General features: G+C 35.3%; 1 protein-coding gene across 1 annotated transcript; it reads right to left on the bottom strand.

Moving 5' to 3' along the window:
- Positions 1 to 957: 957 nt before the first annotated feature.
- On the bottom strand, positions 958 to 7,449 carry LOC143720584 (N-acetylneuraminate-9-phosphate synthase-like). The gene is made up of 6 exons (XM_077210135.1): positions 7,244 to 7,449; positions 6,374 to 6,589; positions 4,750 to 4,849; positions 2,815 to 2,969; positions 1,233 to 1,499; positions 958 to 1,146 (listed from the first exon to the last, which is right to left on the bottom strand). Exons 1-6 carry the CDS (start codon positions 7,373 to 7,375, stop codon positions 958 to 960), a joined length of 1,059 nt encoding a protein of 352 aa, XP_077066250.1. The 5' UTR covers positions 7,376 to 7,449.
- Between the last annotated feature and the right edge of the window lie 6,939 nt (positions 7,450 to 14,388).

Below are 14,388 nucleotides of genomic sequence, written 5' to 3'. Positions count from 1 at the left end.
TGCTCCATCAATGTTCAATAAAAAACATATATATATATTTTTTTTCTGCAATCATGGGAGTAAAAAGTAGTTTTTTCTTAGGATGTGCCTTTAGCCCCTTTGCCTACCCTATTCTATGCTAAGATACAACTCATTTAGAACATTTATATTACCTTTTTTATTATTATGTATAGCTATTCATGTCTTAATAAAACATTATAAATATGATGTATGTTATAGATACTATAATCTAAGTCTATTGATTATAATGGGAAATATAGCCTTTACAGGAGTTAAAGTTAAATATTTTAGGCTATATGATGATTTACCCGCTGGCATGCTGGAGCTTTGAATCCATGTTTGCAATTTTGAGCAGCCTCTCTTTCTCACTCTCTTCTTTTTTTTAATGCAGTTTTTTTTTGCCATTGTTGTTTTGTATGGTTTTGCGGGCTATTTGACGTCAGAGCTCGTAGCTGGGAGTACATTGATCTAGTACGAGCTCACGGGTGGGAAGTCACTGGTTTGACTGGCGTTCCAGTGCACTTTCACGGGTATAAGGTTGGAAAAACACACGTTACAGGTTGCCTGGAACGCGGCATATGAATCCGGAGGGCATTGCGGAAGGCTATCGTTAAATAAACAATGATTTAACAGGCATTATGTGGTTTGAACTAATTATAGGACAAAACATCTTGCTTTTGGGAAACATATGACCAATATGATCAAAGACACAGAGTCAAAGTTGAGCTGAAATCAATTGAGAGAGAGACATTTTATTGGACAAAGTGTTTGTTCACAACAATGACAAAAGCAATAGTCTGTGACACAGGTTACAACAGAGCAAACCTAGACAGGACATTAGGCATATGCAAAATCAATACAATATGTCATATTTACACATTTCTGATGTCAAAACAATAAGAATGCAATAATATATATACTTAAATAATGACTGATTAGATGCATAGATAGATATCATCAGTCTTTTATCATGGCATCAGTAATGATGGCATCTTCCTCCAGGTCCACAGTGATTTTCTTGCCAACCAGTTTGAAGATGTTCTCTGGTCTCATGCCGTGCGGTTCGGACACTTTTACTGTCAGCATGTCGAGAGTTAACGTCTCATCCTTCTTCAATGGTTTCCGGGCCACCACTGACTTACCCAACTGCAAGAAAGAACATAACCGTTGATTGAATGACGTTTGATCATTTTTTGGTTTTATAATCTGCCAGAATGAGCGTTTTATCTGACCTTGCTGTGACAGGAAGCCTCACAGGGCAGCATCTGTTTCACCGGCGAACCCATTGCCATCTCAACCGTCCTGATGGCTTTCACCAGCTCCGCCAGCTCCGCCGGCTCCAGTGATGCTGCGTGGTCACTGCCTTTCCAGCTCTTATCCAGGGTCACATGACGCTCCAGGACCTTTGCTCCGAGTGCCACAGCGGCCACAGACACATGGATGCCCGCCTCATGTCCAGAGTAGCCGATGGGAATGTCCGGAAACTCCTTCTGGAACTCCTGTGTAGGAAAAGGGTAACAGAAAAACTTCAAACTACTCACTAAATCCTTAAAAATCTTAATGTTGAACGAGTGTAAACTCTAGAACAGTGTTTTTGATCAGTGTCCTCTAAATTTAGTTAATCTCATATTAATTAATTTCAGTCAATAATTCACTGACTGAAATGGCATCTAATTTTTTTTATATCATAATAACAATTTAGATGAGAAATGCAAAATTAACCAAATGTTCAAACACTATATATGGTTCTATTATACAAATGTAACAAAAAATGTCCTGACATAATATTACAAATGAAATCTTTTTTTGCTAAATTAAACAAAATATAACAATGAATGAACCAGTTTTGTTTTAGTGTCATTATACTATTATGGTTTTTGTAAAATTTTTGAATTATTTTTTTTAATATAGCCTATAGGCCTATTTTCTGTTTTCATTTCAATTTAAGTTAGTTTTAGTAGTCTTGCTGTTTTTGTCAGTTTTACTATTTCTTTTTCTTTCTTTTTTTGCTAAATATGTAGTTTTAGTTATTTTAGTAGCTACTTCAGCTACAAACTAATCAAAAACAAGAAATGTTGCCTTTAGCAAATAGCTGAAATTGTTTACGGTTACATTTCAGTGAGTTTATTTTATTTCAAATAATGAAAATGTCTTAAATGTTTTTTTAATGGTTTTTCATCAATGTCTTAAATGTTTTTTTATGGTTTTTCATTAATGTCTTAAATGTTTTTGAATAGTTTTAGTTTAGTTAACGATCTGCAATGAACACTTAATTTGTGCAAAATTAAACAAATATTCAAGCATTTTTAATATTAATTTAGCATTTCGAAATTTGGCAGATAGAACAACGAAAACTGTCCTTGGTGTGAAAACCTCATGCTTAAATGATATAACAAATGTCCAACCACTTTCTTTGTGAATTCAGAATATCAAAATTGTTGAAAAATCGTTGTGACAACTGGACGTCTTAATAAAATTAAAAACAAACAAGTTAGTAAACTCAATGATAAAACTTAAATAATTTAATTAATCGTCATCATGCACATTTGTCTTGTCTTCTATCCATGGTGAAATCAAAATATTTTCTTCAGTAATTTATGAAGAGGTCTTCAATCCTGCTCCTGGAGGGCCACTGTCCTGCAGAGTTTAGTTCCAACCTGCTTCAGCACACCTGCCTTTGTACATTCAAACGATCCTGAAGAGCTTGATGAGCTGATTCAGGTGTGTTTGATTAGGGTTGGAACTAAACTCTGCAGGACAGTGCAATCCAGGAGCAGGATTGAAGACCTCTGGATAAAGTGAGTTGTGTGTTACAGGGATCAGGCTGAGGTTGACGTGCTCGATTGGCAGCGGATAAGCGCTGGTGCACTGCAGGAACGTGAAGTTGGGATTGTGCTGCTTGACGGTTTGGTAAACACAGCGCATGGTCTCCATAGACTGCATTCCACTCGAAATCACCATGGGACGACCTACACAAATACACCAAAACATCAGCTTCAAGACATGGCTGCTTCTGGGAGAAAATCAGGTCAACGTTTTAGTCATTATCACAAATACACAAACACATAGATATCATATAGAGACTAGATGCCCTATTGGCCGCTGGAAACCGAGAAATCCGGCCGCCATCTTGAACCGGTCGTATTCCTAGTTTCGTTGCGTGGCAGCAGATAAGATGCCAGAGCATTGTGGAGCATTTTCCTGTTCTAATCGCCGGACCATCGAACATAGGGCTTTTCACAAGTAAGTCTTAACATTACCGTACTATTGGTTGTATTTTGTGAATCGAATTACCAGATAATCGAGAAGGAGCAAGAATATTTGATATTACTGTACTGAAATCGTTGTGAAATGCTGTTTACTGCATCAGCCGGTGTTCACCCGGCATGGAGAGGTGGGGTAACTGTTAAAGTAATTACAACAGCTTCTAGGTTATCAGATAAGCATTCAACTGCCCTGTTGTATAAGTTATTTATGTTTGCGCCCATGATATCAGGAAGCAATGTAATAGGCTACACGCATGACAGCGATGCGCAAATTGAGTTACCCCTCCAACTTCTAGTGTTATTGATAACCTAGCTTATCACATGCGACTTGGCTATTGATATTACAGAAGTCCTGTGGTAAAATTACATTATTAACCTACTCCATCTACCCTTGTAAAGTTAATCCGAATAGGGCTTTAGTCTCGACATTTTCCCCTCCCACATCCACAATAAACAAGGTATAGGCTTAATGTTGTCCGAATTTAATTTTTAGAAATTACTGATGCAAACACGTTGAACAGCTTCTTCTCAATTTGTATTACAGGTGGCTGCGTTCTTTTCTGTGTGAAAGTGTGTGTGTGTGTGAGAGAGAGAGAGAGAGAGAGAGAGAGAGAGAGAGAGAGAGAGAGAGAGAGAGAGAGAGAGAGACTGAGACTGAGACTGATCGTGTTGGTTTGTTTGTGTGTCCTACTTTCTGTAAGATCTGAATTTTTGAGTTTGAATTTTGAGATTGAATTTTAGAAAACTGAATTTGAAGTTCCGAATTTCTTCATCTTGAAAACTTGAATCTGAATTTTTTTAAACTGAATATTTGCAGTATAAGAATTCAGAACAAAAAAATTAGCTGTTTGAAAATACATGTCTATAAAATTCAGCCATATTTAAATTTGTTAAATTTCAAATCTTCAATATTCGTTTTTAAAAAATCAAGTTCAGAACCATTTAAACTACCACCTAAAATTCAATTTTGTTAGATTACACTTGCAAATAATTCAAATTTACACAATTCAAATTCAAATAATTTTGTCATATTATTAGCTCCATAGTTTAAGATGGCGGCTCCAATTCTCGTCCGCGCCAATAGGCAGTAGCGGTCGACAGGGCGTCTAGCTCACACATGCCGAGTTCTCTGTAGACTCAAAGCCAGCAACATGAAACTCCAGAAAATCCACACCAGGATTTATAGGTTTCATCGCCTCTGCTCTCTGGCCAATCAGAACTGTCAAAACCTATTTTTTCATGTGCTCCAGAATAACTGACTTCAGGTGCACAAAAGAAGCTTAACAGATTCCGTTATCGGTTGGGCTTGTACTTTTCTCATTTGTGAGTGACTATCTGAAATGGTATGTAAATAGAGGAACATTGTGACTTTGGCAGTGCATCTGACAAACCTCCGTCAAAGGACAACGAGTTTTCAGCAACGACACTTTTGAGTTCATGCAGCCACTGGACTATCATGGATGTCAACGTCAGTGAGTTTTACCTTTTTTGGCGGTTTTCTCCAGGTAAGGGATATTGTTGGTGTCAGCTGAGGCAACTTTAAAAAACGGCACATTGATTTCATGAAGAAATTCTACAGCCATCTAATTGAGGCAGGGAGAGGAAAAGTTATTAAATGCATCTCAATCTACTGGGTTTAATATGCACATATTCTATTGTTATATATATATATATATATATATATGTGTTGCACGATACACCGGTACTAGAAAGGTATGACGATACCCAGCTATTAAAATCGGTAGGATATGAAATTTTATCAGTAGCCTACCAGTAGGCTAGCACTCTAAATAATAAGAGCAGTATTTCTTTAATTTGCGTCGATGTGTGACAGCCGGAGTCAGTATGTGTGCGCAGAGCTCTGCTTCTACTGTTTTCATTCAATAAACAACGGAAGCAGAACAGTAAAATATATACGCACAGCGAAACATGCATGCATGAGAAAATAAAGCGCGGACGTGCTCGCGCTGCCGGCTTAGACCTGAAGCGCGCTCACACGCCTTCCACACAGCAGGTGATCGCGACTTCAGTTCTCTTTCGTGGATTATTTGGATTGAATAATCAAAATTCTATGTAAAAATGTACGTCCTGGCAAGTTTTCACGTAAACACAGTCGGGTATGTCTTTAGTGAATGTAAACCGTTTGTAAAAATAAATCGTATAATGGGTAGCCTACATGCAGGTCTTAAAGAGCCGGACCAGCAGCCTAATATTCTGTGTAATTAATGTTAATGAAACAACAGAAAATAGACAATCACCCAATGCTTGAATGAATAAATGTATCTATTTATTAAGAAGCAGTCTATAGTTCATTTATAGAGTGAAGACGTTATTTTTTTCAGCTACAGTACTAGATCTATTTAACAGTAGCATTCAAAAAAGAAATGAAGCACAATTTCATTTGTCTCTTATGCTATTTGTCATATTGTTTGTAATTTGATTTTTGCTAATTTTTAATAACAAAGATACAATTAAATTAAATATCTATATTGTAATTATGAAATTCCATTTAAAAAATATTAAATAACTCGTTACATGAAATAAGATTTGGGTCATCCCAACCTGTTCAGAATTGTGAAAGCTAAGCAAATGTTAACATGATTGATAATAATGTCAATTCTGCAAACATCTTTGTAAGGACGTACACACACTTACTAATTATTATTATTTTATTTTATAAAGGGGAGGGAATGGTCAAAAAGCAGGGAAGGAACAAAGTTTTTTAAAATTAATTTATAAAACAATTAGTTGTAAGCTCTGTCATATTTTTCAGTAACTTTTACTGTTTTCGGGTTTTTTCCCATGGTATCGAGGCATTTTAGTCTGGTATCGTATCGAAGTCATAATTTTGGTATCGTGACAACACTAGTGTGTTGTATGATTAGAATGTTGTCCAGGTTTTAAGATAAAGCACAGCAATGATATCTGAGAGTGTTTCTCACTTTTCAAGAAAAATATCGAACAACAACGCATTCTCATCCTAGTATCGAAATCGCAATTCTTGACTTGGTATCGGTATCGAAACAATAATTTTGGTATTGTGACAACACTAGTGTGTGTGTGGGTGTATATATAATAAACGGTGAGACCCTCTTTCATTTGTTCACCTCATCCATCCCTGATGCAGTAAAGAAGATGCCAACTTCATTGGCGAACTGTTGCAGCTCTCTGTACTGCTGGTGACTGAACTCCAGATGGTGTTTATGAGCCCCGTAGGTCGGGCCCCAGGCATGAGGCGACGTATAGAGACGCTCCAGAGCGAGCTTGGTGAATCTGTGTTCGATCTCGCTCTTTTGAAACTTGGCACAATCAGCTCCACAGTCCTGTGTGGAGTTAAAGTAGAAAGTAGAAGTGGATTTGGTTGATAACAAAAATGAGTTTCACCATATAAGAAATCTAAAAGTTAATTAAATGTGATACAATGTTATAGCTCGGGAGCTCTATTACAAAAACGTCCCCTCGTAATTGTTGACCTGATATTTGAAAAAATTATATTTCTGGAGTGAAATTACCATGGTACTAAATAGATAGGATTCTAAGTTTGGGCCGGTTCACACAGAACACGTTTTTGCAGTTAAAAACGCTGCAAATGGTCAAACACGTCCATCGTGTTTAAAAGAAAAAAACAAAGGGAAAGTAGCTCAGTGGAATGGAATTGTTCTGTGGGAACGGCCCTCAGGATGTTTCTCTATCCTGTTTTCAGATCATTTCTTCTGTTAAGAAAAAAAAAAGTCATTAATAAAGAAAACAAACTTAACACTTTTTTTCTCTATTTTCTCAAATTTAAATTAATTTGTATTTTCTTTTTCTATGTGCAAACTTTGGTTTTGGGGTTTCCCTTCTCTTGCTAAAGTTGATATCTATATAGGCTACCTGACTGTCCCCCTCCCCCCCTCCTCCCCCACCCCATCCCATGAAAAGAACTGACATCAACATATCAGACTTCACATCTGATAAAGCAGTACTTTATACTTTACCTTGGCCATTCGGATCATTTTTTTGGCGATTTCTATGTCTCCCTGATGGTTCTGTCCAATCTCAGCGATGATAAAACAGGGGTTGGAGCCCCCGATTTTTCTTCCAGGACAAAGTTCAAACTCCGCAGACATTTTATAAACCAATTGTTTAACAGATTTATGCTTAAGAGGCTGGAGATGTGATCACTAGCGTTCTGGCTTCAACCAAAGGGGCTGGAAAGAAGGTCACGCTGCCATTTAAAGACATTCAAGTGCTCCACCCTATAACTGTTGCCAACCCCCATCCACAAAACGCATATCTCATATATATATATAATAATATATATATTATTTATTTATTTATTTATAATGTATTATCACATATCGAATTATGTTAGAATAAAGTGTTGTCCTCCAAACAAGTTTAATAACTTTTTTCTTAAAATAAAAAGATCTCTGATCCTTTAAATGTACAATAAAACAACACACACAAAAAATGTATAAAGCAAACAAATGTGTCTAACTAATTAAAGAACTATAAAGAACAATAGGTAACACTATACAATAAGGTCCCATTAGTTAACGTTATTTAATGCATTAAGTAGCTTAACATTAACAATGGGCAAATTTGATATGGTAGTTTCTTTAACGGTAATTAATAAAAATACAACTGTTCATAGTTAGTTTGTGTTAGCTCAAGTCCATTAATATTACCATATTTAACTATTGATTTTAATAATGTACACTAAAAAATATCGCTTTGGTTTTACTCCAAGAAATCGAGGCCACTATTTGCATCAGACTTCTGAGTAATTTGAACTCATGTAATTTGTGTTTCGAGCAAATAGACTTTTCACATCTTCAACATGCACCCTTAAGTAATGCCAACTAAATTTTCCTCGTAAGCATAACTCAAATACCCCTTTACCGTCGGGCGAATGGTAAGGAACGGTTCCAGTTGCGTTTCTACTTGAGCGTGGTACGGCAGGATTACAAACACCAAAGCATTTTTTCATGCGGCTGGTTTAGCCTATTTTTACAATTGTTTTCAATGGGAGCGGCTCGTTTTTAAACGCCTTGAGCGTAATGAGGCACTGAACTTTTTTTTTCACGCTGAAGGGCTGAGCGTCCAACGTTTTTTACCGGTCGCCGAGAGTTGAAGAATGTTCAACTTTGGGTAAAATGCAGCGCTCATCACTGTCACTTTTTACCCAGCTGTCCAATCACAATGGAGGTGGGCGGGACTAATAGCACACCGACCAACCGCCACATTCTGCTTATACAACATCAACAGTCAATATGAATTAAATTATAATAAAACTAAAGACTAAAACATAGAACAGCTCATATACTTATCATTGCCATTCTATTTGTAGTAAATGTGTGCACTGTACTTTATTTGCACAATGTTTGATTTGTTGTGTTTAATGCAGGCAGAAATGATGTGATCTACTTACCATCACCAATTGTACTGTTCATTTTGTGATGATCTTCTTTTACTATTAAATATTAGGCCTATCTCTTGACTTAATGTGTTGTCCCTTTCACCTAACTTACTCACTGTTCATTGTGTTTTGGCTTTTTCAATGAATTTGTTAATCATTTCATGAGGAACATGGGCTGTTGTTACTGGTGTTGTAAAATTGTGCTGTGTATGAAAACGGGAGATATCCCCAAAAGTTATTGGGGTAAATAAATAGCCTATTTGACAGCTTCATGCTCTATGATGAAATTGTTTAATTATAAACCGATCCATAAGCATTATTTTGTTGTATATTATTCAATACGCCGTTTTAGTTTAGGCTATAGAGATATTAAAAACTAGTAACTACTATTTAGTTCCCTTAACCGCTTTTGAATTGGAACCGGTATCGTTCAATTCTATGACAGCTGTGTTGCGTTCAGTCCAAGATGACGGAGCTGCAGCTCGATCTGCGCATGAGCGCGTTTGTTGCAATGGAACGTTCTATTGAGTTTCGCCTCTTGGTACTTCTATACTCTTTGATTACTTTCCAAAGAGTGGCAGTTATCAACCCCACAGTGAAAAATAAAACTGTAACTGTGCCGGCTGGCCCTTATCGGCACAGATTTAAATGATTACGATGAGAACTCCCAGGTGAAAAAGATATACAATTAAATGCATTAAAAATGTACTTGAGTATGTTTTTTACCACTATAAAAATATACTGTAATGCTGGCATAGGATGCCGGGGTTACACCCCTACTCTTTTTCCGAAGGATAGCCTATCCTGGGATTTATTAAAAATCATTCATTTCACTCAAAAAGTCATTAAATATTCCAAATTGTCCTTAAGCCCTGAAGGCATTTTAGAGTTTTTTTGTCTGAGTGACACACAAAAAAGTAAAGACTCATAACTTCAAAACTATAGCAAGGAGAGTCAAAAGGTAGATATCATTTGTTAGGAAACTTTTTATAATTTTAGAATATATAATTTTTATTACTTTTGGATAAGCTAATGCTGAGAAACTGCTGATAAAAGACAAACATTTTATTATTATTTTTTAATAATTTACATATCTTTCTTATTTGAAATGCAATAACTCAGGAAGGAAATATGGTAGCAAAATAATTCTTTTTTGGTGATGTTCCCCATGTGTGTTCTGTACCTGGAATGTTATTTTATGGTGATAGCATAAAGTAATCCAAAGTTACAGCACTTGGAACAAAAGGAGCCTTTTGTTCAGTTATTGACATTTTTAAAACTCTTGTTTGCTGAGTGACATGCACACATTTAAAGATTCATAACTCCAAAACTACAGAGAGGAGAGTCAAAAGGTCGGTATCCCCTGTTAGAGAACTTTTTATATTTTTAGAATATATACATTTTTATTACTTTTGGACAATCTAATGCTGAGAAAATGCTGACAAGACAAAAATATTATTCATATTTTTAATAATTTTACCAATCTTTCTTATTTGACATGCAATAACTCAGGAAGTAAGTAATGTAGCAAAATAATTCTTTTTTGGTGATGTTCCCCTATGTGTGTTCCGCACCTGGAATGTTATTTTATGGTGATAGCATAAAGTAATCCAAAGTTACAGCACTTGGAACAAAGGGAGCCTTTTGTTCAGTTATTGACACGTGGAAGGCATTTTTAAAACTCTTGTTTGCTGAGTGACATGCACACATTTAAAGACTCATAACTCCAAAACTACAGAGAGGAGAGTCAAAAGGTAGGTATCATCTGTTAGAAAACTTTTTACATTTTTAGAATATATGCATTTTTATTACATTTGGACAATCTAATGCTAAGTAACTGCTCATAAAAGACACAAATATTATTTTGGTTTAATTGTTTTTTACATATCTTTCTTATTTGACATGCAATAACTCAGGAAGGAAATAAGGTAGCAAAATAATTCTTTTTTGGTGATGTTCCCCATGTGTGGTCTGCGTCTGGATTAAATTTTATGGTGATAGTATAAAGTAATCAAAAGTTATAGCATTTGGAACAAAGGGAGCCTTTTTGTTCAGTCAAGTGTCCAAAAACCTCTCCAAACAAGTTTTCCCGATTTGTCATTTTATTGTACAACCATGCTGGCTGTAACATTTCACTTCCAAGTGTTCAATAAAACTCAATTCTCAAAACTCAATTTAATTAATTTCCTTGATAAGCAACTATTTACACAACAAACAAACAAACAAAATCATATTACATTTTTATAACTATAAACAACAATCATTTTTAAGAGTAGGAATTGTAATTGTTTTGGCTTTATAATAATAATTTTAAATAAGAATGTGCCATTTTCAACGATCAGAGTATGTTTTATGAAGTTACAGTGAAAAACGTCACATCAGTGTATTATTTACATATGGGTCTTGCAGGGCTTATGGGGAATTCTATGAGGGATATCTTTAGATCTAAGCGACGGATTATGATGAATTTAGTTTCTTTTTAATCACGAGAGTCTGCTGTAAATAAGGATGTGCCATTTTCAACGATCGGAGTATGTTTCATAAAGTTATAAGCCTACACGTCACTTTGAAGCTACATTTGTTTACTTAGCTTAGCTAATGTGTGCCTGTAGGGTTATGTGTTATAACTCTATGAGGGATATCTTTAGATCTGAGCAACAGATTATGGTGACTTTGGTCTCATTTTAATCATGAGAGTCTGCTGTAAATAAGAATGTGCCATTTTCAACGATCAGAGTATGTTTTATGAAGTTACAGTGAAAAACGTCACATCAGTATATTATTTACAAATGGGTCTTGCAGGGCTTATGATGAATTATAAGAGGGATAGGCTATCTTTTTATCTAAGTGACAGATTATGGTGACTTTGGTCTCTTTTTAATCGTGAGAGTCTGCTGTAAATAAGGATGTGCCATTTTTAACAATCAGATTATGTTTCATGAAGTTATAAGCCTACACGTCACTTTGAAGCTACATTTGTTTACCTAGCTTAGCTAATGTGTGCCTGTAGGGTTATGTGTTATAACTCTATGAGGGATATCTTTAGATCTGAGCAACAGATTATGGTGACTTTGGTCTCATTTCAATCATGAGAGTCTGCTGTAAATAAGGATGTCTCATTTCCAACGATCGGAGTAAGTTTAATGAAGTTACAGTGAAAAACGTCACATCAGTATATTATGTACCCATGGGTCTTGCAGGCCTTATGAGGAAGTTTATGAGTGATATCTTTAGATCTAAGCGAGGGATTATGGTGACTTCGATATCTTTTTAATCGAGAGAGTCTGCTGTAAATAAGGATGTCTCTTTTTCAACAATCGGAGTAAGCTTCATGAAGTTACAGTAAAAAACGTTACATCAGTATATTATGTACCTATGGGTTATGCAGGGCTTATGAGGAATTCTATGAAGGATATCTTTAGATCTAAGCAACGGATTATGATGAATTTGGTCTCTTTTTAATCGTGAGAGTCTGCTGTAAATAAGGATGTCTCGTTTTCAACGATTGGAGTATGTTTCATGAAGTTACCATGGTAAAAACTCCTTTAAAGCTACATTTTTTTACTTTTCTTTTATGTGAGCCTGTGAGGTTATATGTGTTATTATTCTGTGAGGGATATCTTTAGTTCTGAAAGATGGATTATGGTGACTTTGGTCTCTTTTTAATCGTAAGAGTCTGTTTTAAATAAGGATGTGCTATTTTTAGTGATCGGATAATGTTTCGTGAAGTTAAAAGCCTAAATGCAACTTTAAAGCTACATTTGTTTACTTAGCTTATTTGCGCCTGTGAGGTTATATGAGTTTGTAACTCAATGAGGGATATCTTTAGATCTGAGTGACGGATTTTGGTTACTTTGGACTTTTTTTAATCGTGACAGTCTGTTGTAAATAAGGATGTGCCATTTTTAACGATCGGACCATGTTTCATGAAGTTACCCACAAAAACGCCAAGTCTAAGTAACTTTTTTACTCATGTGCATCTGTGCTGTTTTTTGTGTGTTATAACATAACGAGCAATATATTTAGATATGAGTGACGAATTATCATGTCTTTAGGCTCTTTTTAATCGTGAAAATCTGCTTTAAATAAGGATGTGCAATCTTCCATGTTTCATGAAGTTATGAGTGAAAAAATGCCACGTGAATGCCACATCAGCATATTTTTTACATATGGGTCTTGCAGGGCTTAACTTACAAAAACTCACTCAAGTTTAGTCAAAGCCCAAAACAATTGGGCTTCTTGTGTTCTACTCCATGAGACCTTTCAAATGACATATGACACATGAGTATCTGAGCTGTATGATGTTTTTGACACATTGCAGTACATAAAAATTTCCCCATCCTCGAAAATTATAATTTATTTATTTTTCATTTTATCAGCAAATAACTCGGCACTACTTTGGAGATAATCATAATGGCTACATTCATTGTAAAGCTTAGACTCTAAGCTTTTAAATGATGCCTGTTTTTTGTTGATCAATGCAGTAGTTTTGAAAAATTATGACAATTACTTTTTTCATTGCTAGGTGGCGCTCTCTGGTGGTACACTCTGTTCTAAAGGTATAACTCAGCACCTGTTAGTAGTTGAATAAAATGGATATATGCATTAAAAAGCTGAGATTCTAAGCTTTAAAATGATACCTCATTTGTGGTATTACGTTCAGTGTTTGCTTAGTAATTTGATCATTAATTTTTTTTATGTGGTGGTGTCCCACGGGTGGGACGGTTAGGGTTTAAGGGGTTAAAAGATTCCAAAGTCCACCCAACACAAACAGTATTTTATGGTGGATAGGGTGTCCGGAATGTGCAAATCATTTTAGATAAGCTCAAACATCTGTTATACAAATTCGACTTTTATTGTGCATTAAACTTTAAAGGTCAACATTACACGGTCGCCATATGTCTTCATCCAATTGTATGGGCCAATTTTATCTTGTTTCCATATTAACGACAGAACATTTGATAAGCTATTAATAGGGCTACTTTTGAAAACAAAACTGTACTTTGCACGTCGTTACACGCAAATGTACGTGGTCACTGCCAGTTACCTGGTACACTCAGTGATCATTGCAGCCCGAATTCAACCACTATAACTGATATTATTAGTATTAGGGTATTTTTAATGCCCTAAAAATGTCTGTCCAGCCAAGACTAAACTGTTAAACCAGTCAATTTTATTCAATGAAACAAGTTCATTTCAATCAAATATTACTGAACGTTCATTACGCTCAAGACAAAACACTACAGGCAAAAAGGTTTTTATGTAGTTTCAAAAAAATTGCATTTCTTAGTATTTGAAACTCAAAATATTTTGTAGGGTTTTTTTTTACAGTGTACATATCTTTAAAAGGCGTTTTCTTAAAATTAGTTTTTTTCTTTTGCACTGAGCCATAAATCCACTTCAGCAGCACTTACATACATTTTTATTCCTATTTCTCTATTTTGATTTTTTTTTTTCCCCCAGAAGGGTTTATTTCGATTTTAAAGATTTTATTCATTAAAACATGTTTTTCCCCTCTACAGGCTGTTGACAGAATTTTCTGATTTACGAAGTGGTATCAAAACGGATATAAAAATACCTTCTGTGAAAAACTTCAACTCTATATCAACAAAATTTTGAACCTGACTTTATCCAACATTCACATTTGTGTTTTGGAAAGTATGCAAATTAGTGCAAATGAACGTAAAATTTCAGAAAACTTGTATTACGATTTTTTTGTGC

Source organism: Siphateles boraxobius, unplaced genomic scaffold (assembly GCF_051911475.1).
Source record: "Siphateles boraxobius isolate OS27281-9 unplaced genomic scaffold, OSU_SipBor_1 65, whole genome shotgun sequence".
Lineage (NCBI taxonomy): Eukaryota > Metazoa > Chordata > Actinopteri > Cypriniformes > Leuciscidae > Siphateles > Siphateles boraxobius.
This window is presented reverse-complemented; position numbering and strand designations above follow the sequence as displayed.

Coding starts and splice junctions, on each gene's coding strand:
- LOC143720584 (XM_077210135.1), bottom strand. CDS start 7,375: ATGTCTGCGGAGTTTGAACTTTGTCCTGGAAGAAAAATCGGGGGCTCC. Junction 1,500..2,814: donor TCAACCTCAGCCTGATCCCT/GTAACACACAAC, acceptor TTTCCTACACAG/GAGTTCCAGAAGGAGTTTCC. Junction 1,147..1,232: donor AGGCTTCCTGTCACAGCAAG/GTCAGATAAAAC, acceptor TCTTTCTTGCAG/TTGGGTAAGTCAGTGGTGGC.